Source organism: Macrobrachium nipponense, chromosome 13, assembly GCF_015104395.2.
Source record: "Macrobrachium nipponense isolate FS-2020 chromosome 13, ASM1510439v2, whole genome shotgun sequence".
Lineage (NCBI taxonomy): Eukaryota > Metazoa > Arthropoda > Malacostraca > Decapoda > Palaemonidae > Macrobrachium > Macrobrachium nipponense.
The window spans coordinates 37,582,112-37,609,135 of NC_087206.1; the positions used below are offsets into that span (position 1 = coordinate 37,582,112).

Below are 27,024 nucleotides of genomic sequence, written 5' to 3' on the forward strand. Positions count from 1 at the left end.
GGTGGGCCATCAATCGTATATATCTGCCAGGTAAGTATGTATGAAACTTTATTGTATCATAACAATATCATTTTCATACAATCAACTTACCTGTCAGATATATACTTAGCTGATTGACACCCTTTGGTGGAGGGCAAGAGACAGCTAACTACAGAATAGACAGGTAAACAACATATGTTGTAGGTATTTATAGACCTTGGTTCCTACCTGATTAGGTGGAAGACTTCGTGGCTATTGCCTGGGAGTCTGCTTCACCTCAAGAGCCTTAGCGAGATAGTGATCTGCGGCCAAGAGTTCTTGTGGGTCTGTCGATGGGGTCTTATCCACTTACTTGGCAGAGCCTGACTGGCATTTGTCAATGGGTTCTAATCCGCTTATATGACAACACGCCTTCTTTAAGGAGCACACAACCGATCCCGATCACCCGATCCTAACACCCGTGTTAGTTCTAAGATTGCCAAGAGCTATCCCCAAACTCTTAGCAAACAACCAAAAACTCGATAAACACGCACACTAAAGTACAAAAAAAAAAATTTTTTGTACCCCTCTAAAAGTCAGATACCACTCGTTTATCTTACTGAAGTGAAGCGACGGCCGGCTGTGCGACATCTGACACTTCTTTCAGCAGGAAGCCAAGAACGTATCCGACAAGAGGGTTACGTACACAAAATTTAAGGATCGGCGCTTGCTCCAGTACCCAGAACCGTCTGCGCTGACACAAACGGATCTAGAGAAAAACATTTCTCATATGTTATGCGCACATCCTTCAAGTAATGAGATGCAAACACCGAGTTGCACCTCCAATAAGTTGCATCCAAAATATTCTTGAGAGACATATTTCTTTGGAATGCAATAGACGTCGCAATTGCCCTTACTCATGAGCTCTTATTCTTAACAGTTTAAAAGTGTCATCTGGGCAGTTCTTATGCGCCTCGGTAATAACGCTTCTTACAAAGAAGGCTAAGGCATTCTTCGACATCGGTCTTTTGGGGTCCTTTACCGAGCACCATAGACCGTGTTGCGAACCCCCCAACTGCTTCTTTCTGTCCAGATAGAATTTAAGCGCTCTGACCGGGCAAAGAGACCTCTCTGCCTCTCTGCCTACTAGACTAGCCAGGCCTTTTACCTCGAAGCTCCTGGGCCAGGGTTTCGAGGGATTCTCATTTTTAGCAGGAAAGAGAGTCTGGAACGAACAAAGTGCAGAGTCTCCCTTGAAGCCCACTCGTGACTCAAGGGCGTGTAGCTCGCTGACTCTTTTCGCCGTAGCGAGAGACAGCAGAAACAGACACTTCCTTGTAATATCTCGAAAGGAAACCGTGTGAGGTGGTTCGAACCTTTCAGAAGATAGAAACTTTAGGACCACGTCCAGATTCCAGCTCGGAACTCTGGGTTCTTTTGATTTGGATGTTTCGAAGGAACGAATGAGGTCATGTAAATCCTTATTATTGGCCAAATCTAATCCTCTGTTCCTGAATACAGCCGAGAGCATACTCCTGTATCCCTTAATAGTTGGTACAGAAAGAAGCGATTTCTCCTTCAGGAAAAGAAGGAAATCTGCAATTTCGGTCACAGAGGTATTGGAGGAGGACAGCTTCTTCGACCTACACTAACTTCTGAACACCTCCCACTTCGATTGGTATACTCGCATAGTGGATGATCTGCGGGCTCTGGCAATTGCGCTTGCCGCCTTGCGAGAAAACCCTCTCGCTCTGACAAGTCTTTCGATAGTCGAAAGGCAGTCAGAGCAAGAGCGGGTAGGTTTTGATGGTACCTCTCGAAGTGGGGTTGTTTGAGCAGATCTGTCCTGTTTGGAAGAGATCTGGGGAAGTCCACCATCCACTCCATTACCTCTGTGAACCAATTTCGAGATGGCCAATATGGGGCTATCAGAGTCATCCTTGTCCCCTTCGAGGCCACGAACTTTCTGACCACTTCCCCCAGGATCTTGAATGGGGGAAAAGTTACACATCCAGTCCTGACCAGTTCAGGAGCAAGGCGTCTACTGCATAAGCTCTGGGATTGTCTACCAGAGCGCAAAATGTGTCTATCCTCTTGGAGAGGAACGTGGCGAACAGGTCTATTTGAGGCTTCCCCCAAAGAGACCAAAAAGACTGACACACTTCTGAGTGGAGGGTCCATTCTGTGGGAAGGACCTGGAACCTCCTGCTCAGCCTGTCCGCCCTCACGTTCCTCTCCCCTTGGACAGACCTTGTTAGCAGAGTTACATTCCTTTGATTCGCCCAAATCAGAAGATCTCTTGCCAGTTCGTATAGAGCGAGAGAGTGAGTTCCTCCTTGTTTCCTCACATAAGCCAGAGCGGTGGTATTGTCGGAGTTTATCTGCACTACCCCGTCTCTGACTATGTGATCGAAGCTCTTTAACGCCAGATGAATTGCTAAGAGCTCCTTGCAATTTATGTGCCATGACACCTGCTCTTCCGACCAGGTGCCTGACACTTCCCTGGATCCTAAGGTTGCACCCCAACCTGTCTCCGACGCGTCTGAAAATAATATCAGGTTCGGGTTCCGCACTTCCAGGGACACACCTGTGTTCTCCTCTAGAGGGGGTAACCACCACCTTAAGTGATTTTTCACTTCTGTTGGGATTGGAAAAGTATCGGAGAGCTGTCCTGTCTTCCAATTCCAACTCCTTCTCAGGAAGAACTGTAGAGGACGGAGATGCAGTCTTCCTAGAGGAAAGAACTGTTCCAGCGAGGAAAGGGTCCCCAGAAGGCTCAACCATTCCCTCGCTGAACTGCGCTCCTTCCCTAAGAAGCTGGATACTGTGGTGCAACCTTTCGTTATTCTCTCTTGAGATGGAAATACTCGAAAACCCCGAGAATCCATCCGAATCCCCAGATAAACCATGTTCTGGCTGGGGATCACCTAAGATTTCTCAAGGTTTACGATCAATCCTAATGACTTTGTCAGTTCTAAAGTCGTTGAAAGGTCCTCCAAACACTGTTTTTGAGACCTGGCCCTGATGAGCCAGTTGTCCAGGTATAGGGAGACGTTTATTCCCATCAAATGTAGATGTCTTGCTACATTCTTCATCATGTTTGTGAAGACTTGAGGAGCTGTGGACAGGCCGAAACACAGGGCCCTGAACTGATAGATCCTTCCCTCCATCATGAAACGAAGGTACTTCCTCGACGAATGATGAATCGGGATGTGGAAATAGGCGTCTTGAAGATCTAGGGACACCATCCAATCTCCTTGGCGAAGGGCTGCAAGGACTGAAGCAGACGTTTCCATGCTGAACTTTTGTTTTTCCACAAATCTGTTCAGCGCCCTTACATCCAGTACTGGTCTCCACCCCCCCGAAGCTTTCGCCACTAGAAACAAGCGATTGTAAAACCCCGGGGAGTTGTGATCCAGTACCAGCTCGATTGCTCTTTTGTCCCACATCTGTTCTACCATTTGACGAAGAGTATCCATCAGTACAGGGTCCTTGTATCTGGCGGACAGTTCCCTCGGTGTTGATGTCAGGGGAGGGCTGTCCTTGAATGGGATATAATATCCCTTCTTGATGATCGACATGGACCAAGTGTCGGTTCCTATGTTTGCCCAGGCTTCCGCAAAATCTTGCAACCTGGCCCCTACAGGTGTTTGGAGGATCGTTCCCTCATTTCCCCTTCTTAAAGGGTCGGAAGGAAGATCTTCCTCTTCTTTCTGTGGTCTTTCTTCTGGAAATCGATCTAGCTGGAGGGCCTCCTCGAAAGGGCTGCTGCTGCGTTGGACGAGCCCCTTTCTTTTCCTCATTGGCCACAGGCCTATTCTTCCTTGAAGACTGCCTGAGGAGATCTTGAATCGCCTTCTCAGTTAGTGAATGTGCAATGTCCTTCACCAACTGAGAAGGGAATAAATGCTCTGAGAGAGGAGCGAACAACAAGGTGGACCTCTGCAAAGGAGAGATGGCCTTAGTGAGGTAAGCACTATAAACCGCCCTCTTTTTTAGCATTCCCGCACCAAAGAGGGAGGAGACCTCTGCTGACCCTTCCTGAACAGCTTTGTCTATGCATGTCAGGATACTATGCAAAGCTTCGGGTTTAGATCTTCCGTTTCCTGGGACTTTTTAGCCAAAACCCCAAGGGACCAATCCAGGAAATTAAATACTTCCAAGATGTGGAAAAGTCCCTTGAGGAGATGGTCCATCTCCGAAAGACCCCATGTTGCTCTGGCCGAGTTCAAGGCGTGTCTCCTTGAGGAGTCTACGAGACTCGAGAAGTCCGATTCGGCCGAAGTGGGCAGAGACAATCCCATATTCTCTCCCGTCTCATACCATATGCCTCTTCTACCAGTTAGTTTGGCAGGAGGCATACAAAAGACTGTCCTTCCTAGTTCCTTTTTTGTCTTCGATCCAGGAATCTAGCGACTGTAGGGCCCTCTTCATGGATATGGCCGGTTTCATTTTAAGGAAGGACGAAGACTTGTGTGATTTCGTGCTCGAAAAAAGAGCGCGCGGAGAAGGAGGAGCAGCTGGAGTCAACGAATCTCCATACTCTTCTAGAAGGAGAGAAGAAAGAACTTTATAGTTCGAAAGTCCTTCTTTATTCGTTACCTCGTCTTCCGAAAGGTCTAAGTTGAGAGGATCGGAAGGAGAAAGCTCCCTTCTTTCGTCTGTCTCCTCCTTTGACTTCTTCCTTTCCGTAGAAGAACAACTTCTAACAGGCGAGGGACTAAGGGCTATTTCCTCCCTACGCCTATCCTTAGGAGAGTCTTGGATAATTTGTGCCTGGCGCCTGATTGACTCCTGGCGCTTAGCAGGCGCATCTCGCTCGGAATACTCCTGGCAGGCGCATCGCGCTCGGAATACTCCTGGCGCCTGGTAGGTGCATCGCGCCTGGCAGGCGCTTCGCTCCTAGCAGAGGCACTTCCTCTACTCTAGCTGGCGCCTGGCGCTTGGTTGGCGTTCTGGGCCTCGAACAATCTTGAGAATAATCAGGCTCTTTGCGCCTGGAAGACTCCTCTCTTTCTGTGAGTACTTCAAAGTCATCCTCACTATCAGGTGTTCTCTGGCGCCTACTTGGTGCCTGGCTTCTGGCTGGCGCCAGGCGCTTGGCAGGAGTTTCTTCCTTTTCCACATCTCACCTGCCTGGTGCTTCGCTCCCCCCAGAGATGGCCGCCTGTGCGACAACTCCCCTGGAAGGCTCGTTGCGCCTGACAGGTGATCGGTGTCTAGATCTTTTTACAGGAAGCTTATTGTCCTTTCTGTGAGAAGGCTCCTTGGAAAGGACTCCTACCAATGATGCTAGTTGTTCCTGCATATTTATTAAAATCTTCCTGGTAGAGGACTCTTCTTCATCCAAAGCAGGAGAGGGAGATCTGGAAGGCGCCAGAGACTCCCTTACTGCCCAGGGAGTTGACTCCTTTCTAGCTTTCTTTACTACCGAAGGCGCTTCTTCTTCAGAAAAGCGCTCAGGGCTAGAGTTCAATTCAGGCTCTTTCCAGTTTCTCTTCAGCGGACGGGAAAGCTTCGTATCTTTCCATCCTCTTTTCGGTGAAGGCGATCCTGATGACGAAAAGCACTCTCGTAGGACGCTTTTTCTGTAGCGATCCCTGGCAGTCTGAGATGTAACAGATTCTGCCGAAGGGACGCCTGATCGTTGGGGATTCTCCACAACCTCCGTACGGCTTTCGACTTTCCTTCTCCTCTGGGCCGGGAGCTTGGAAGCGGTTTAGGCCTGGGAGCGTCGCAGAGACGACCAGACGCCCCCTCCACTACACTGGGGACACTTATATCACTCGAAAAATCACCTTCACTTTGCTTACCTTCCAATGCTGCCATTTTTTCCTGCATTTTTTGAAGGGAAGCTTTGAGTTCTGCAATTTCAGAAGCCGAATCAGAGGGATTAGCAACCTGTGATCGGCCTGATAAAGAAGGAGAATAATTATGAGAAGAAGAAGCTACAGAACTTGACAGGGGTTCATGAGATCTAGATCTACTACGGCTTTTGTAAGCCGCCTTCCTCTCTCTATCTTTCTCTAACTTCTTCAAGTAAGAAGTTAGAGTCTTCCATTCCTGAGCACTCAATCTTTCACACTCATTACATGTGTTCTCTAAAGAACACTCAACAACTCTACATCTACGGCATGCAGTGTGAGGGTCTACCGAAGCCTTCGGAATCCTCACCTTACAGCCCTCATTCACACACACTCTGAAACCAACACTAGAGTCAGACATATTCAAGAAAAATCCAAAGCCAAATCCAAAAACAGTTCCACAATAGCGAATGCCAAACAACGATCCAAGTACGTCACCAAAAATCGGTCGAAAGAAGATCAAAAGCGTTGAAAAAAGAATTCCAGTCAGGAGGTAGTAACAACAATGTTGACACCACCGGCGACAGAGAAAATCTGATAGAAAACGGGAATGGTTCCTTGTCCTGCCACCCAGAGCAGGGCAGTAGATCATCTGACCTACCTGTAGCGAGTGCCGCGAAATTTGAATTTCTGTCGGGGATGACGGAGTCGATAGCTAAGTATATATCTGACGGGGAAGTTGAATGTATGAAATCTAAGTGTAAATTATATATCTGAAAATATTTCTAAGCCTATGAACTAATAAGAAATTCAATTTTGAGTAGAAATAAAGGGAACAATGTGTGTGATTCAAAAGCTCTTGTACATTTTAGGGTAAATTAGCAGTTGTCTGAGTTTGTTGAAGGACCAACAGAAACTAATAGTATAAAAAATGGAAAAGAAGTGCCTGTAAATGTAACTTGCCGATTCTTTAAGTATTTGTTCCCCAGGCCCAAGTTATTGGAGGGAAAATACAGTGGTACCTTGGTTCATGAACTTAATTTGTTCGAGGACACTGTTTGTGACTCAAAAAATTTGTAACCTGAATCAACTTTCCCCATTTAAAATAATGTAAAAACAAATAATTTGTTCAAACCATAGAAACAATTTATTTTCTTTCCATTTTTTTATTGTTCTGACACAAAGTTATGCCTTACTTCACTGCATCCAATAATATTGTATGTATTTTCATATTACTATCATTGTATTATAAAATACAAACAATGCTCAAATCAGAACGATTCTCTTGCTTCTGGTTAGCGTAAATGAATCTCTAGATAAGTTATACAGCGTAAATGAATCTCTAGATAAGTTATACGAAGTGTTTTCAAGTCAATATATCACTTGAACGTGTATCATTGTGAACGAAATTTAGTTTCTGTTGTTGTTAGTAGACAGTGCTAAGGGCATGTTTATTGTGTACAAAAAAAATCAACAGATTGCATTCAATGTTTTCACTTGATTTCATCGGAATACTATGAGCTTTACATATTTATCTTTTATCGGAGTGAAAATAGTAAAAATATGTTATTGTTATAATACAATTAAGTTTGTTCATACTTACCTGGCAGATATATATATAGCTGTATTTTCTGAAGTCCGACAGAATTTAAAAATTCGCGGCACACGCAGTGGGCGGCCAGGTGGTAGTACCCATTCCCGCCGTGGGAGGCGGATATCAGGAACTATTCCCATTTTCTATTCATATTTTATCAGTGCCACTGTCTCCTGAGGGGAGGTGGGTGGGCACTTTAATTATATATATCTGCCAGGTAAGTATGAACAAACTTAATTGTATTATAACAATAATATTTTGTTCATGAAACTTACCTGACAGATATATATAGCTGAATCCCACCTTCGGATGGGTGGAAGAGACTAGAATAGGATTTTTTTGGGAAACTAAATTAAGTAGATGATATACATCTTGGTTCCTCACCTGTTAGCATAGCCGACTTCGTGATTACTGTCACCAAAGTCTGCTTCTGCGTTACTAGAGTTGCCAGCGAGGTAGAGACCTGTAATGCTGGTGCGCTCTAGATGATCTGTCAATGTGACTAGACCATATGACCATACTTCTGAGGGCACCGAAGCTAAAACCACCACCTGACCTAACCTATCAAAGTTAGTTCCATAACTTCTAGGCTAAAGAAAAGGAACGCGCCTCAAGCGACCAACCCTTCAAAGTTAAAAGCACACCTATCCCTTTTCTATAGGATAGGATTCGTGTTGCTTCCTGCCCCCAATAATATATCTACGGAAATGTATGGTCCTAGCGACTTACAGATCTCAAATGTCGTCTTCACATCCCGTCGGGAGTGTGAAGCGAACACAGAGTTGCTTCGCTAAAGCGTGGCACTCAGGAGTGTTTACTGAGTGTCATGCTCTGTTGAAATGCTTCCGAGGCCGCGCCCTCACCTCTTGAGCATTCATATTAAGAAAAAAAATCTCAAATCTTTATGCAAACATAATGAATGAGATCTCTTAAAAGAACTCCTTGGCTATAATGCCAGGGTGTTCTTGGACATGAACCAGTCTGGTTCTTTTACGGAACACCGCAGATTGTCGGGAGTGTGAAGCGAACACAGAGTTGCTTCGCTAAAGCGTGGCACTCAGATGTTACTGAGTGTCATGTTCTGTTGAAATGCTTCCAAGGCCGCGCCCTCACCTCTTGAGCATTCATATTAAGAAAAAATCTCAAATCTTTATGCCAACATAATGAATGAGACCTCTTAAAAGAACTCCTTGGCTATAATGCCAGGGTGTTCTTGGACATGAACCAGTCTGGTCTTTTTACGGAGCACCGCAGATTGTCCGTTGACCTTGACTTTCTATAGTTTTATCAAGATAAAACTTGAGAGACCCTACAGGGCACAGGACTCTAATGCCCTTGCCCAATAATTTGTGCCATACCCTTGGTCTCCAAGCCTTCGGGTCAAGGGTTAGACAGGTTTTCGTTCTTATCAAGAACGGAAGGCTTAGAGGACAGACCGCATTATGTCCTTTAAAGCCAAAACCTCTGATGATGGCTAAAACCTCACTAACCCTCTTTGCCGTGGCTAGAGCGGTTAGAATATTAGCCTTTCTGGTCACGTGTATTAAGTTCGCAGAAAGGATAGGTTCGAAATGCTTTGGCATCAGAAACTCAGACTACGTCTAAGTTCCATGCCGGAACCTTTGATCCAGAGAATTTCAAGATCTCCACAGACCTCAAAGATCGTGAAGCTTTGTTGTTTTGACAGAACCGAATCTCTGAGCCTAGAGGCCGTCAACAACATATTTGCATATTCTACAATAGTTAGGACTTCTAGCTTATCTCCATACTTCAGACGGAAAGATAGAACATAAGGAAATTCACAGAGGTCGAGTTGGAGGAATAGTCATTTCCCTTCACTTACTCCAGAAACGGCCTCCTCCGATTGAACACTGAAAATAGGCAGCACTGCTTTGCCTTGGCCAAGATACTGCCATCTCTTGAAGATCTTATCGCTATGTAGTACCGTTGAAGACGAAGGTAGATATTGAATGCAACCTACGTCTTCACAGACGAATCGAGAGAAGGATTCTCAAGATTCTGAACCTGTGCTTACAAATGACTGAAAACGCTAACCGCTATTTCATTGCTGTCCGGTGAGAAGTCGTAGTTGCAATGAAAGCGGGGCGTTCTTCAGTAATGAAAACACAGGGGAAAGCCGCCTGAAGAACTGCTTCTCATGGGCTGAACATTTGGCAGTAGAGCTGTCAGGTCGGAGAGTAGGCGATGTCTTTATGACATATCTGTTAATTCGGGATGAACAATGAACAATTGGTACAAACCTTACGAATTATGAGATATTTTAAAGACAAATCAGATGTCTGCAAAATCATTAGCATTATCGCAGTGCGATGCAGCGGGAGACTGTACAGACTTCTGTTACCGTGCGGTAAACAGTAAAATGAATAAGTCTAAGAGATATCTCTGTTGAAAATTCTCGCAATATCGAAGGCGATGGAATCTATCGTCACAGCAGTAGATGGTCCTTCATAATTGCGAGAATCCCCTTTAATCAGAGACCTAAGTCCAAGATTGTTGGGCAGAGATACGGTTCGGTAGTCAATCAAAGCAGGGGAGAGAGAGAGACATAAACAACCGTGCATCTCGGAGGCCCAGCTGATACTGAGCTGCTATCAGGCACAGGCAGTTCAATACGCAGTAGCAGAGCCTGAGCTCCCGCTGACTCGTCATCCTGAGTTGCCAGGTAATCCATATTCCACAAAGGAATGCGTTCGGCTAGAACCACCGAGCATAAAAGATATGCTCGAGCAATTATATTTAGGCGAAACGAATTTCGGTAAATATAAAAGTTGAAATGGTGTTGTCGTGACAAACCATAAGTATATAAAATTGAAACAAACTCCTGGGAGGTTGCAGGCAACCCCGAGTTGCAGTTCAATTAGAATACTTCTCGTCTAAGTCGCAATCCGTAGAAAAACTAGGATATGCGCCTACCCCTCGGACAATTCAACTGCTTAGTAGAATCATGTTGCGAGGTTAATATACGTAGTATATTTATAGGATTCTGAACAACGATCTCCATCCTAAATTCTTTCCTTCAAGAAAACAAAATAAGGATTGGAGATCGACCACCTTCGATCTCTATCAAAGAGAGTGAAGGAGAAGTCTTCCTCGAAGGAAACTTCAATGGTGAACAGAATACTAACTGCCTGAGTTGCCAGCTACTCCCTTTACGAAGGAATAGGTATGATATTATCGAGCAAAAGGAAACTCTCAAGCAGGCCTATTTAAACGAAACAGAATTCGCTAAATACAGAAGCTGAGTTGGTGTTGTCGTAACAATACCTGAAGAGTTGTTCTTACTCCGAAAACTCTTGGAAGGTTGAAGGGAGTGTCAAATAAATACATTAGAACAACAGTTCTTTCGGCTTCTATCCGCAGAGGTAAATCGATATGCGTAAATGACTTTACCCATGCGTTAGCAAAATGACGCAAAGATAAACTACATAAGTATTGTAGTAATTTGAACATCAAATTCTCTACTACATCTTTCCTCGACGAGGAAGAGAGAAAGAAAGGGAAAACGACTGTCCACGTTCTAATGAATGAGACTTTTTAAAAGAACTCCTTGACTCTTTGCCAAGACTCTTTGCCAAGAAAAGGGAGTAATATTCGAATAGAGATCATCAAGAGAACCGAGGATCGAAAAGGACCGTTCAATGTTCTTATGATATTGGACATAAGACTTCCTGGATCTAGTCTACAAGTCTTTTTCTTACTCCCCGGATGAGCCTCTGAAAATGAATGAGAGCTCTTCCGAAATTTGTTAATGAGTTTATCCGCTTAAACGATAAAAACGTTAAAATCTATGTCAATGAGAACTACCCCATTTATGAGGGGTCCCCCACTTAAATGACAATGGGGAAAACGTCCTGACTTGACAAAACTATTAGCACTTTGCTAATAGGGGAAAACCCTTTAACATGACCGAAAGTCACCCAGGAATCCGAGTATATAATCTTCCCGATTCTCAAAGAAATCGATGAAGAGAAGAGGGATCGAAGAAAAAATTCGGGTATGTCTCTCCGCTAACTCCGAATCCTTTTTAAAAATTTCTGTAAAGAAATGTCCTCAACAGCAAATAAGACGCCTTCAACAAGTCTTTTCTCTCGCAAAGCGTCCTGCCGAGCTTCCACCGAAGCGTCCTGGCGAATGTCCACAAAAGCGTCCTCATAAGCGTCCTGCTGAGCGTCCTCAAAAGCGTCCTGGAAAGCGTCCTGCTGAGCGTCCTGCCGAGCGTCCTCAAAAGCGTCCTGCTTAGTGTCCTGGAAGCGTCCTGCTGAGCGTCCTCAAAAAAACGTCCTGCTTAGCTACGAGCGTGTCTGAGCAGAGAACACCAAGTCTTTCTGAACGACGTTTCAGAGAGGAACTCGTTGAGCGCCTTGATGCATGCAAGGCCCGCCAAGAGGCGTCCTGGCGAGCGACCTTGCCAACATCTCAATGTTATGACGAACCGCGTTTTGCGTATGACGTTGAATATTTTTAAGGGACGTCCTCATGCGAGTCTCCATGGAGAGCCGCACGCTGCTCCTGAAGAGTGGAAACAATAAAGGAAGACGTATGGCTTTCGTCTTCCACAAGGTGCTTGCCAAGCGTCCTGGAGAATGTCTCTACTTATAGGACGTCGAGCACCTCCAAAAGCTTCCTCACGTCTAAATTGCCCTTCTTATGCCGACCAGAGACATAAGTTGTTTGACTGTGCAAAGCAGCTTGCCGGCCGTCAAACTTATCAGCTTGCTTTTTCGAAGTAAAGCGAACGTTACATAACGTATACGGAGCGCCATGAGGAGAGGAGACGAATACTGAGTTGCTCCTCCAAAAGGTGGAATCAAGAATGTCCTTGATTACCAAATTCTTTTGGAATGCTAGCGAGGTTGAAACAGCTCTAACTTCATGAGCGTTCACCTCGCAGGAGGCTCAAAATCACTCTTCTGGCAAGATGAATGAGCCTCCTTAATAATGTATAAATGATGTATACATGAGCGTTCACTCGCAGGAGGCTCAAATCACTCTTCTGGCAAGATGAATGAGCCTCCTTAAATGTCCCTTAGGAAAAGAGCCAGTGCATTCTTCTAAAAGGGAAAATGTGGTCTCTTTACTCTTTCATCCTCTCGTGACGAGAGAGTAGGACGTGGAAGAGTCCCTCCTTCTTCTAAAGCTTCTTTAGGGGGCGCGAGTCCTTCCGAGAACTCCAACCCCTGTGTGGGGAGGACGCCTCGGAGGACGAGAAGCAATCCTTCAAGATTCGTGCACGTGCTCGATCTTCGGCAGCCTGGGAAGCGACAACAGGACCTGCCGAAAGGAAGCCAGATCAGCATGAAAAACCCGTAACCCTCCTTCGGCTTTTGACATGCCCTCTCCCTGGTTTCCTGGGAGTCCGACAGAGGTCTAGCCTAGAGGCGTTATGGGGCCGATCTGACGTTCCCTCCTGACGAGAGAGAGAGGACGTGAAGCGTCCTCTTCTCTAAAGCTTCTTAGAGGGCGCGAGTCCTTCCGAGAGCTCCAACCCTTGCGCGGGGAGGACGCCTCGGAGGACGAGAAGCAATCCTTCAAGATTCGTGCACGTGCACGATCTTTAGCAGCCTGGGAAGCGTCAACAGGTTCTGCCGAAGGGACGCCAGATCGGTGGGGAGCCCCCGTAACCCTCTTGCGGCTTTCGACATGCCCTCTCCCTGAGTCCTGGGAGTCCGACAGAGGTCCAGGCCTAGAGGCATTATGGGGCCGATCTGACGCCCCCTCCACAACACAAGGGGCACTACACTTCACAACACTGATTGGAGAGCGAGCACTTTAGTCTAAGATTACTTGATGTAATCCTCTAGCAGACACTTCTTCTAGGCCCGTAAGCCATACCACAGGGTTAGGCAAAATAAATCTACAGGAGGTTAGAAGGTTCATTATTTCTAACTTCTGTTTACTGTGGAGGAAAACTCCTGATTCTAACACGCTCTAAAATGCGTACATGAATCCTCCTTCTTCCGTAATCAGTCACACATTACACTAATTACATTGAACTTATGCAAAGAAAACATGTAAACGTCATATATACTAAGCGAGTGTCTACCGAAAGTTCCGGTAGCCTCACCTTACCATGCAGACAACAAAGTCTGAAACTAGGCTAACTAGCTTCAGACATCAAATGCAATGAAAAAATTTACGATAGCGTATGCCTAGCCACAAATCCAAGTTAATAATCGAAAGAATAATTAGGATACTTAAGCGGCTAATGAAGTTTTCAAAATCCTAGGCGGAGGTCTGTAAACAGTTGTTTACCGACCGGCGACAGAAAAAATATGAATAGAAAATGGGAATAGTTCCTGATATCCGCCTCCCACGGCGGGAATGGGTACTACCACCTGGCCACCCACTGCGTGTGCCGCGAATTTTTAAATTCTGTCGGACTTCAGAAAATACAGCTATATATATATCTGTCAGGTAAGTTTCATGAACAAAATGTTCTTTCATACCAAATAATTTTGATTAAAACACGGGTCAGATAATATACTACTATACCGAAGTTTGCCGAGTTTCCATCCATGTTGCCAATACAGGATAATAGCCGTTAGCAGATGAACATTCTTTCCTCAGCTTCAGCTACAACTTGCAACTTAAATTTAGCAGTATATGCGCTTGCTGATCTTTTCTCCATCGCGAATAAGGATATAATAATGTAAAAATATATCAGTCCTATTCTACTTTTTTATTTATATATTTGATTTATACTATAGATTTTTGGCATTATGCCAAGCACTTGGGCAACTAAGGCCATGCAGCACTGAAATGGAAATAGACAGTTAAGGGTTTGAAATGTATTACGGGAGGAAAACCTTGCAGTTGTACTATGAAACAATTGTTAGGAGAGGGTGGCCAGTAAGATGGAAGAGAATATGAATAGCAGTACAGTAAAAGGAATTAAAGTAGTTGCAGCTAGGGGCCGGAGGGACGCTGCAAAGAACCTTAAGTAATGCCTACATTACACCGAATGAGGTGCACTGACGGCACTACCTCCCTACCTGGGTCCTATTCTACTAACGTCATTTGTAACACAACTAAGTTAATTTTTTACTATTGTACGACAGTTGAAATGGAAACAAACTACTGTTGCTATTGAATTCGGTTGTTCATAGCAAAATCACAATTTTTGGAAGTAAATTGTATTTTTCCTAACTATACAAACCTGAGGTCCTTTACATAAGGAATTACTATTCAGCGCCAGCTGGACCGGTTGTAAGATTTACTAACAAGGTGTTCGGCAGTAACTGCTTGTCCGATGGTTGGGAGTCCTGCCCGACTGGAGGTAAACATATCACTTTGCTTTAGGCCCAGGAACAGAGTGAGGGGGGGCATGAGGTGGGACTATATGTAAAGGACCTCAGGTTTGTATAGTTAGGAAAAATACAATTTACTTCCAAAAATTGTGATTTGTTCCTACACGTAATACAAACCCTCGGTCCTTTACATGAGGAAGACTCACTTATTGGTGGGTGGAATCTGAGTCTTATGAACAGACTGGTGTTCGCTCAACCTGGGTTCCCTCCCTGATCGTAAGAGCAAAGGGGGGGAACCTAGCCTCTGTCCAACTGATCGGAGTGTGAACTGCAAGATTAGTGGTCAGACCTCTGGACCAATTCAGCGTACCTCTTATGAATAGCAAGCAAGAACTAGGTCCTATGTAAGAGCCAAATAAAGTACTATTGGGTTCATCTCTTACTGGTGTCCGCTTCCCCCCTTGTTAGGGAAGGGACGGATAAACGCTTCTATCCTTAATGAACGGGATAGAATGGAGCTCGGTTACGTAGCTTACCTGCATCATCATTCTGTCCAGCGTGGTGACAACAGCTACCCTCTGCCCACAGGGAGAGGGAAGAAAAAGAGGAGGAAGAGAAGCCAGTCACACACTCATGCAGTCTCACAAGGATGAGATGCTACCTTGTCCAGTAAAGGAGCTGGATAAGCTACACAACTTGTTGAGTAGCCACCATGGGTCCCAAGGAAAATGTGTCCAAGGACCTGTGGGCAATATCCCGAAGGTAGGAGGAGGTGAAGGTGGTCTGGTTGGCCCAAACCCCTGCCTTCAGTTGCATTCTGCAAGGGTTGGACCAATGCCTGACTCCGTGGGCTCTCAGACGAAGGGTACTGGTGTCTGCACTCCTGTCCGAGTCATATGCGTTCCGGATTACCTCACGAAGCCAGAAAGAGTGTTCTTGGACACTTCTTTCTTGATCACCCCGGTACTAACGAAGAGGCATCAACACTCAGGCCTGAGGTGTCAAGTTTTCTTCAGATAGCGCTGTAGCACCCTCACAAGACAAAGCAGCATCTCATCCGCATCATTATCAGTGAAGTCTTCCAGGGAGGGGATCGTGAAGGACTCGAACCTGGCGTCAGGGACCGAAAGGTTCCGAGTCTTCGCTACGAAATCCGGGACGAAATTGAGCGTAACTGATCCCCATCCCCTCGAGTGTTTAACATCGAAGGAAAGACCGTGGAGTTCTACTCTCTTCGCCGATGCCAGGGCCAGCAGAAAGATGGTCTTGAGGGTCAGATCCCTGTCTGACGACTCTCAGAGCGGCTCGTAGGATCTGCGAGTCAAGCTCCTAAGGACGAGAGTCACATCCCACCCCAGGGGCCTGAGTTCCCTGAGTGGGCAAGACCTCTCGAAGCTCCTCATTAGGAGTGATGGAAATACCGACTCCTCGCAGTTTAAGGACTAGGGCCAGGGTGGCTCGTAGCCTTTAACTGCGGAGACAGAGAGGAGCTTCTCTCGGCGAATGAAGACGAGGAAATCCACTACCTGCTCAAGAGTGGCTCTGAGCAGAGAGAGACCCCGTCTACGACACACAAGACGGACCACTTTCCCTGGTATACTGCTGCAGAGGACTGTCTGAGGTAACCAGCACTCTCTGTTGCTGCTTGGCGAGAAAAACTTCTCGCTCGCAAGAGATGGTGGAGCACCACCAGCTGTAAAGACACAGGGAATGAACTGCCTGTTGGTACCGTTCTACATGCGGTTGGCACAGCAGGTTATGCCATGGGGGAATCTCTTGCGGTGCCTCCGAGAGAAGAGCCAGCAAGTCTGGATACCAAATGGCATGAGGCCATTTGGATGTCACCAGAATCATCCGAAGATTGCTGGTGATCAACACTGCTGATCACCTTGCTAATCAGGCAGAACGGGGGAAAGGCGTACACTACGAGGTTGTCCCACGGGTGTTGGAACCCGTCCTCTGCAGCTGCCCATGGGTCCGGCACAACTGAGAAGAAAACCTGAAGTTTTCTGTTGTGCCGGGTGGCAAACAGATCCACTACTGGACTCCCCCATAGGTCGAAGAGCCTTTCTGCCACGTCTGGGTGTAGAGACCATTCGGTCCCAACCACCTGATTCTGGCGTCTGAGCTAGTCTGCCACTACATACATTCCTCTTGCCTGGAATGTATCTGGCTGACAGCTCTACCAAGTGAACGGCCCACTCGTGCACCTGCATTGTCAACTGGTGCAACGGGAGGGACACTAGGCCCCCCTGTTTGTTGACGTATGCCACTGATTGTCCCATCAGTCATTCCCGGAACTCTCGGAGTGCGAGGAACGCAGCCTTGAGTTCCAGGAAGTTGATGTGAAGGTGCCTGTCGTGATGGTTCCACACTCCTGCAACCAGCAACTCTTCCAGGTGTGCGCCCCAACCCTCGGTCGATGCGTCTGAGAACAGCAGCATCTCTGGAGGGGGAGTGCGCAGGGGCACTCCTATTAAGAGGTTCCTGTCGTCTAGCCACCAGGCAAGGTCCTCCCATACTTCCTCTGTGAGAGGAACCAGGAGGGATTGTGGATCCTGCGCCTGTAACCAGCACTCCTTTAGTCTCCACTGAAGAGACCGCAGGTGAAGACGCCCATGAGGGACTAACTTCTCCAGTGACGACAGGTGACTGATCACGACTTGCCACTGTTGAGCTGGCTGTTCCTGTCGAGACAGGAACCGTCTGGCTGCCTCCCTGAACCTGCTGATCTGCGAGTCTGTGGGGAAGACTCGTGCTGGTACCGTATCGATCAGTATGCCCAGGTATTTATCCTCTGCTTGGGCTCAAGATCTGACTTCTCGACATTCACCACGATCCCTACATCGCGGCATAAGTCAAAGAGTTGATCTCTGTCCTGTAGCAACTGCAAGCAGGAGCTCGCCAGGACCAACCAATCATCGAGATACCTTATCAGACGTATCCCGAACGAATGGGCCCAAGCCAACACCAGAGTGAACACTCGCGTGAACACCTGTGGGGCGGTTGAGAGACCGAAACAAAGTGTCCTGAATTGGTACACCGTCCCGTCGAGGATGAAGCGGAGGTACTTCCTGGAGGACTGATGGATGGGTATTTGAAAATACGCATTCAGGTCCACAGAAAGCATGAAATAGTTCTCCCTGATGAAATCGAGCACTGAGCGTGCTGTTTCCATCGTGAACCGAGTCTGGCGAACGAATCGGTTCAAGGGAGAGAGATCTATCACTGGTCTCCAGCCCCCCGTAGACTTCTCCACTAGGAAGAGTTGGCTGTAGAAACCCGGCAACTGATCTCGCACGATCTCCACAGCTCGTTTGCTCTTCTTGTAGTGCTACGTCCCTGGCAGAACCGGGAACATACGTCTGAAGGTGGAGCGGGTGTGAAGTGAGGGGTGGCCGCGACTCGAAGGGTAGTAGGTATCCCTCCCAAAGGACATTCACTACCCAGGTCTTGGCTCCGTAGCGCTGCCAAATTGCCCAATGGCTCGCCAGGCATCCCCCCACTTCCGGTAACAGGTGAGGGGGAACGCCGTCCCTAGCGTTTCCCTCTCTTCGGTTTCCACTTAGCAGGTCTCCCACGGGAGAAGGAGGCTTGGGAGGAGGGCTGACGCTCACTCCTCAAAGTGAAAGACGAAGGCTGGGTCTTTCCTCGCGACCTCGACGGTGCTAGCGGAGAAAGAGCTAGCCAAGCTCCGAGGCTTGGCCGCAGTTGATCGAGACTGCCTGGTGTACTAGGCGGTCACTGTCCTCAGTTCTCCGCTTTTCCACCGCAGCATCCACCATCTCTCTTGGGAAGAGAGAGGAGGAACCCAGCAACGGTCCGTTCCGTAGACCCAGTGTCACCTCTCGACCAGCCGCTCTGGTGACCCGAGCCAGGACTGAGTCCCGACGTCTCAGGACCCGGTTGCCCCACACGTTGGCCGTCTGGTGGAAGAGGTAGGAGATGGTCCTACCTCCAGACTGGCAGAGTCTCCCAAACGCCAAGTCTTCCTTGGGAACGATAGCTCCCAAGGAGGCTGCAACTCTGGATACTGTGAGGAACCACAGATCCAGCCAGGAGACGGCCTGGAAGGCTGCCATGGCAGTTGCTTCCAGGGCTGATGCCTCTTGCTGTGAGGACCAGAGGTTCTCAGCCAGCAGGTGATGGAGAGGCACCCCCGGAGTTAGCCTAGTTATCTCCAGGTCAACCTGCTTGGTTGGCAATGGGTCCACTGATGGCACATAAAAACGCTGCAGGCGAGGCAGAGGAGGGGGAAGCAGCTTGTCCGACCTGCTAGACCCAAGCGAATCCTCTTGTCCGGAGACGAGAGCGTTCACCTGGCCCAGCACACCGTCAGCCAAGGTGGACCCGAGTAAACCCACCGTTGCTCTGGGTTCCTTCTTGGGTCCCCAGAACGACTCCAACCTCGATGGAGGGTTGGAGGGAGCAACCACCGATCCTTCCCCGAGGTCGTTGTGCTGATGAATCAGCACAATGACCTCTGCAAAGGACCTCTGTATTTTGGGGGTGATCATGTCCTGAGGCGACGAACCATCATATCCATCCAGGCCGATCACCTCTTGAGAGACTCTTCCTTCAGGAGGAAGAACCTTGCCAGACCCCTAGTGGTCTCCTCCAACCACTTGCGCGTACGACCTGCTAGGTCCAAGGACTGAGCCAGGATCGTAGGCTCTTGTGGCAGGACCGTGAGGAGCGCACTCCTCGCGGTCACTCCTGCTCACCTTGCTCCTCCCAGTGTAGCCCGAGGAGGTTGAAGGGACAGGTGAGGTAGACCTGATGCTCCTACCCTGCCTACCAGCAGAGCCGGTGGGCTAGGAGGACTGCAGGCAATCGCCAACCTGCTGTGGCGATCGAGCTGCAGGTCTGGACCAGCGGTCTCCGTGTGGAAGCGCTGGACCGAGGACGGTAGCGTCGGTCTCGTGAGTCAGGAAAGCTGCTACCAGTCGTGTGAACCATCCAGCTCCGGTAGGAGCGATGGTCGGGTGACTGGTAGTGTCCACTTGACACGGTGAGAGCGAGCACCATGCTCTCGACGCACCGCGGTGACTGGGGGGACCTCTTCCCAGCCTCGACACGTGAGAGCGATCGCTGGCCTAGCAAGAGGACTCTTGCCAGCCTTCCGCTCTGTGCCTGGGTCCTGACGGTGAGCATGCTCAATGGTCTGGACCCTGCTGCGCGGTCACTGGTAGGTGACTGTACACTCGGTGGTGAGACGGTTCCTGGTCTGGAGGTGGAACCTCTGGAGCAGAGAGCAGAGGTACCAGCAGTAGCCCTACAGTCCCCGTTTTCTTCTTCCCTGGGTAAAGAGAGACGGGCCCTGTTCCCGAAGGAACGGGAAGACCAGCGGAAGACCCACCTGTCCTGCCGGAGCGGGACAGACCCTTAGAAGTCTCTGTGTGAGACTTCTTAGGGGGGGGGGGGGGGGGCGAGGCCACCTTCTTCTTCCTCGGCTGGGGGGCCTTGGAAGTCGAAGGGGAAGAGGCGGCAGAAGACGACAATGGAGAAGATGATGATACCTTCCTCTTCTTCCTAAACTTTTTTTCACCAACTTCCTCAGGACAACTGACAGGTCCTCCATCCAGGATGGAGCTGGGGCAGTTGTGGTAGCAACACGGCCCAACTGCACCTGTCTGGAGGAACCTGCGGAAGGAGCAGCACTACCCCAGGCAGATACGGAGACAGCAGGCACAGCCACAGGTACCAGTGGGCGGTCAAGAAGGGAGCTCTTCAGGCACTCAAAGTCAGGGGGTGGGGCGAGGACAACAAACCCAGGCGGCGGAGGAACCATCTCTTTCCGCGGCACGTAAGTCAGTGGGGCTTGTACAGCGGCTGATGGGGGTCACATGCTGCGTATACACCAGGTGCGGCGGTGCGGTATACCCTGGTGTAGAGAGAGTGGTGGGTGTCATCGTCACCACACCGTGAGTCACTGGGGCCACAGCCAGGTGTTGTATCAGCCCCTGAATACTGGGAGTGCCCGGAAGACTCAGCGATTGCCACACCTGCTGAAGGTCTCCACCCCCGGAGGCAGACAAAGCTGGGGAAGCAACAGTTGCGTTAATAGAGGGGGTTCCTGTTCGCTCAGAGGGGGAAGGTCCCACCCTGAACAGACCGAAGACCCAGAGCACAACTCCAGGTCTGGGTGTCGCGCTCCCTCCTTTGCGCTCGTCAGATCGAGTGAAGAGGCGGAACGGGACACATCCCCCGAAGGGGAGAGAGCCATACACAGGAGCTGGCTATGAGGGAGGAAGGAAGATGATGTGTCTGTCACCAGAGGTGTCGAGGGAGAGCTTTCTGACGACACCTTGGTGACTTTATGTGGTTTCCCCCTCTTCTCATAGTCTCTCCTCCCTCCATCCCAGATGGCTGCATGCCATTTTCACCAAACAGTTTGTAAATCTTACACTGAAACAAAATTTTCTGAATATTTTTCCTTGTACTATAACATACTGTGTATTACATAATTCTTACTCCTCTTCATTTAATTTTTGAACTTATTAATAAAGAAATAAAAATTTGAAACGGGAGACTTTTTGGGTTTGCTGGAACAAATTATCCTTATTCCCTTTATTTCTTATGGGGATATTAGTTTCATATTTAGAACCAATTGCATTCTGGAACGGATTAAGTTTGAAGTCTGAGGTACTAATGTATTCAAAACACAAACAAGCAACAATCCCACCGGGAATGATGAGAAAACAAAGCGAAATGGCAGGAAGGGCAGAGTGTAGAAGAACAGCTCCCTACAGCACATCAGCCGAAAGCAAAGTGAATGCTTACCATCCGGGTGCACAGGATTTCAATCAGTCAGACAGTAGTGAACTACCTAACCATCTTGTTTAAAAGTTGAAAGGATCGTTTCCTGTTGCGCTGAAGCTTATTCCTTAAGTAAAGACCAATGTTTTGTACATTGTGTAGGAAAAATGGGAGTTAACTCAGCTCAGGTTACAGGTGACTCATTGGTTTACTAATAGGCTTTTGTTTTTCATTTAAGTCAGTAGACAGCTCCACTGTGCTTTGCCCCGAGTACTCTTCATCTTTAGAAGTGTAAGTTCGTATTCGTATTCCCATCAGAACCAAATCAAATTTTATTCAAATCAAAATATACAATAAAATGTTTTTACATTAGAATAAATTACACTGCTAACCATTTCACTTAGGATTTTTCATTTCATCCAATTTAGTCTGATAAAGGTCTTAATTCTTTCAATTTTTTCATTTGAATGCATGTCTAACTGGAGATTCTGAGCCTATATAACCCCTTTATTTCACTAGCAAATACAGTAGAATCCATGACCATATTACAACTCGACATAATTGGATTTTTATGTGAAATTTCAAGTAAATTTTGTATCAGAGCTCGAACAAAAAACTGGAATCTGACCTGATAATCCATATGATTTTTGTAAACAAAAGTGTTTCAGTCAGTCACTGGTAATTGGTGTTGTTTGTGGCGTTGTTGTTTAAAGCCAGCTCACTACTCTGCGGCTATTGTTTTGGGCAAGTACATGCATGTATACAGGAATATTTCCTTATTTTTTGTGGCTTTCTGTACTGTATATTTTTTCGATCATGGGTTCAAAGACAGCCATTACAGACAAGCAGAAGAGGAAAACTGTAAGAACCACAACTGAATTTAAGAAGATTACTGAAAATATTATGAAAGAGGCAGTTTTTAACTGATTTAGCATCTTTTTAGTATTTTATTAATTTACTGTAATTAGTCTTGTTTTAAATGTTTTATTATTAGCAACATGTTTTGTGCCTTCCCAGTACAGTGCATACCATACCTAGCCTAGCCTATGGCACTCAGTACCATCAGTAATAAGACTTCATTGGACATAGGCCAGTTTTTTTTATAAAGTATAGATTTAAAAAAAAGGACATTAATACAAAATGTTATTTAACTCTGAACTTATTTAATTGTAATTTAAGTGCAATATTTGGATAAAAAGGCAAGGTTATGGTAATAACTGGTGGTCAAGAATGGATTAATCCATTTTCAGTTATTTCTTATAGAAAAAATTTACTCGGATCTTGACGCTTCTTCTGGAACAGATTAGCGTTAAGGTCTGGGGTTCTACTGTATTAAAATATACTCCAGGTTGAATGACAAAGATAAGAACACTGGAAGCAGGTAGTAAGATAATGCAATTTGCTAAGTTTTTGTCAGCACGAAAATTGAAAATTTATTGGACATACTTCTTACCTCACCAAATTTATTAATTTTAGCTTGTGCTTTCATTTCCTCGATCCGCCTCTTTCGGAACTCAAGCAAGATAGCTTCATCCTCATCATCTTCAAGTTCATCTAACTGGTCCAAAGACAACTTTCCTAATCTGCCCTCTGCAAAGTTGAACTTTGGGTATTACTTTTTTAAGGTTGAATCAGTTTAGCCTCAAATGAAAAAAAATGTCATTAATTTTTGGAAACCTAATGGTGGATAAATGGGTAATACAAATGGATGTTACACAGAACTAAATGAATTAGCCCTGTGGTCTGGTTAAACAACATAATATTAATAATATAATACACAAAATCTATTACAGTATTTGTTTTTATATTATTCGTATTATTATTATGTTGTTTAACCAAACCAAAGAACTTGAGTAATTAACCTAGCTCTCACAGTACTGGCCCAAGGAATTTGTCTTTATTAACAGGAAGGTTTAGATTTCATTTATTAAATTAGTACAGCTCTTAAAAAAATTAAAATTTTTTTAAGTAATTTGTATTTTTTCCTAACATACAAACCTGAGGTCTTTACATACAAGATTTACTTTCAGTGCAAGCTGGATCCGGCTGTCTTACTTACAAGGTGGATATTGGTAGTTGGCTACCAACGGAAGGGGAGGATTCCCTCTCATCCAGATGGTACTCATTCACTTTACCTCTTGGCTCAGGAAGCAGAGTGAGGGGTGACTAGAGATGGGCCATTTATGTAAAGACCTCGGGTTTGTATGTTAGGAAAAATACAAATTAATTTAAAGATTTGTCATTTATTCCCACACTTTTAAAAACCCTTGGTCTTTAGGAATGGGAGACTTACTCCTTGTTGGGAAGATTCTGAGCAAATCTCTGAACTTTAGTTTGCTGCATCTGGGTTCTCTTTTCTGGTCATGTAAGATCAAAGAAAGGAGACCCATGCCTCTGTTCAGTTGGACACATGATGTTCAACCGACAGACTTCTGGCCCTTTGAATAAATGGAAGGTAACGTCATTGATTTAGAGATAGGCTTGGATGAACCCATATTATTGGGGACAATAAAAATGATATTGTTATTTTACAATAAAGTTTTGTACATACTTACCTGGCACATATACTTAGCTTCTACGTCTCTGACGTCACCGAACAGAATTCAAAACCTCGCGGCTAACGCGGACAGTAAAGGTCAGGTGATCTACCTTACCCGCCGCTGGGAAGCGGGTGTAGGAACCAACATACCTTTCTTGCCAGATTTTTTCTCTCTTATACCTGTCTCCTGAGGGGAGGCTGGGCGGGCCATCAATCGTATATGTCTGCCAGGTAAGTATGTACAAAACTTTATTGTAAAATAACAATATCATTTTTGTACATGAACTTTCCTGTCAGACATATACTAGCTGATTGACACCTTGGTGGAGGGTACAAGACAGAAAAAATAACAAGAAAAGGTAAACAACACCTGTTGTAGGATAAAAATAACCTTGGTTCTTACCTGTTTAGGCTGAAGACTTCATAGATACTGTCTATTAGTCTGCATAGCCATAAGACTCAGCGAGGGCGTGACCTACAGCTGAAAAGACTCTTTGGGTCTACTAACAACGGGACTTGATATCCGCTTACTTAGTAGAATCCAAGTCGGATCATGTCAATGGGGGTTCGCCCTCTTCTATGACAGAACCTGTCCACTACCAACGCAGGGAGCTTCAAACCAAATCCGATCACCTAACCAAACTAAAGTTATTAGTATTACGAAACGAAAAAAGATGCCTACCTGCATCATTTTTCATACAACCATATGAACTCAATTAACACAAAAAAACAAGAAAAAACTACTAAGGATATGTTCCAGCTCCCTGCCCCAGCACCGAATCCGCCGATACGTACGGGCCTAACGCGAAGCACTCGTCATACGTAATACTGACGTCTTTTAGGTAGTGGTTGGCGAATACTGAATTACATCTCCAGAATGTAGTTTCATCAGATTCTGAAGAGACATATTCTTTTCTTAAAGGCCAAGGAAGTGGGGCAATTGCTCTCACTTCATGAGCCTTGACTTTTAGGAGCTTGAAATGTTCTTCATTACAAGATCTATTGTGCTTCTTTCACAACACTTCTAATGAAGAAAGACAGCGCATTTTTCGACAATGGTCTGCTGGGGTCCTTTACAGAGGCCACCATAGTCTGTCCTCAATGCCCTTAAGGGTTTTCTTCTTCTGAAGGTAGTATTTTAAACTCCTAACAGGGCAAAGAGTTCTTTCAGGTTCTTCCCCTACTAGGGCAGATAAACCACGAACCTCAAAGTTCCTTGCCACGATTTGAGGGGTTCTCATTTTTGCTAAAAACGAAGGAAGGAAGGAACAAACCACGGAATCTCCTTTGAAACTACCCTTCCTTCTAGGGCATGAATCTCACTAACCCTTTTAGCTGATGCTAAAGCCCATGAGAAAAGAGAGCTTTCCTCGTGAGATCTTTGAAGGAGGCTAAATGTGGTGGTTCAAACCTAGCGGACCTCAGGAAACGAAAGAACCACATCCAGATTCCAACTTGGAACTTCGTTCGAAGTTAAGTTTTCTTGGAAGATTCAAAAGATCTTAATTAGATCATGAAAGATCTTTGTTATTCGAAAGATCTAAATTCCTATGTCTGAACACCGCAGCCAGCATGCTTCGGTATCCTTTGATAGTAGATACTGCCAAACCGCATTTTTCTCTGAGGAAAACTAGGGAAATCTGCTATCTGAGTCACAGAGGTACTGGAAGAGGAAAACTTCTGGTTCCTGCACCAACGGCGAAAGACGTCCTAACTTCGACTGGTAGACTTTAAGGGTCGAAGGTCTTCTAGCTGAGGCGATAGCCTTAGCAGCTTTTGTCGAAAACCCCTTCGCTCACAAGACTTTTGACAGTCGAAAGCCAGTCAGATTGAGAGCGGGGAGGTTTCTGTGATACCTGTCGAAGTGGGGTTGTTTGAGCAAATCTTGTCTTTGTGGAAGTGCTCTTGGAAAGTCCACCAACCATTCCAGTACCTCTGTGAACCAATCTGGGCGGGCCAGAACGGAGCTACTAGCGTCATTCTTGTCCTCTCCGAGATAGCAAATTTCTTGAGGGTTTGTCCAGTACTTTGAAGGGGGGAAAGGCGTAGACGTCTAGCCCTGTCCAATCTAGGAGAAACGCATCCCATGATACTGCTCCTGGGTCTGAGATCGGGTGGGAGCAGTAAAGTTCGATTCTTGCGTTCTTTGCTGTTGCAAAGAGATCGATGTGAGGTCTGCCCCATCTTCTCCACAGGTCTTGGCATACCTCTGAGTGGAGGGTCCACTCGGAAGGCAGGAGTTGATTCTTCCTGCTCAGGAGATCGGCCCTGACGTTCCTTTCTCCCTGTACGAATCTGGTGAGAAGACTGATCTTCCTTGTTTGAGACCACAGCAGAAGATCCCTTGCTGTTTCGTACAGGGAGAAGGAGTGCGTCCCCCCCTGTTTTTGATGTACGCCAAGGCTGTTGTGTTGTCCGAATTGACCTGCACTACTGCATTCGGACGTGGGGTTCGAAGGCTTTCAATGCCATCCAGACTGCCATCAACTCTTTCTTGTTGATGTGCCAGGACACCTGATCCCCCTTCCAGGAGCCTGACACTTTTCTCTTGTCCCGAGCGTCGCTCCCCAACCTGCCTCCGATGCGTCGGAAAACAACACATGGCCTGGGGTTCGGCATGTAAAGAGACATTCCTTCCACAAATCGAAGTGGGTTGTTCCACCACCGAAGGTCTCTCTTGATTTCCCTTGAGATCTTGAAGGAGAACTCCAGATCTAGGGAGAGACGCCTCCAGTTCTGGTATAGGAAGAACTTTAGAGGCCTGAGATGCAACCTTCCTAGAGAAAACGAATTGCTCCAGCGAGGAGAGTGTCCCCAGCAGACTCATCCACTCCCTCGCTGTGCATGCATCTTTCTCTAGGAAGGTCGTTATTTTCTCGTAGCAACGAGTTATCCTCTCTGGCGACGGAAAAGCCGAAAAGCCAGAGAAGCTATCCGAATCCCAGATATATCCTCTCTTGACTGGGGATAATTGCAGACTTCTGGAAGTTCACCAGAAGTCCCAGAGAACTTACCAATGGTAAGGGTCTTTTTGGAAGGTCCTCCCAGGAACATCTTTCTTGAGACTGCTCTGATTAGCCAGTCGTCGAGATAAAGCGACAC

At 46.5% G+C, this 27,024-nt stretch overlaps 1 protein-coding gene across 1 annotated transcript in view; it reads right to left on the minus strand.

Moving 5' to 3' along the window:
• The window catches only part of LOC135225747 (viral IAP-associated factor homolog), a 154,678-nt gene that overhangs the window by 49,419 nt on the left and 78,235 nt on the right, over positions 1-27,024 (minus strand). The window contains exon 3 of the mRNA XM_064265146.1: positions 22,837-22,973. Within this exon, the coding sequence (XP_064121216.1) occupies positions 22,837-22,973 (137 nt within the window). The remainder of the gene's footprint in view (positions 1-22,836; positions 22,974-27,024) is intronic.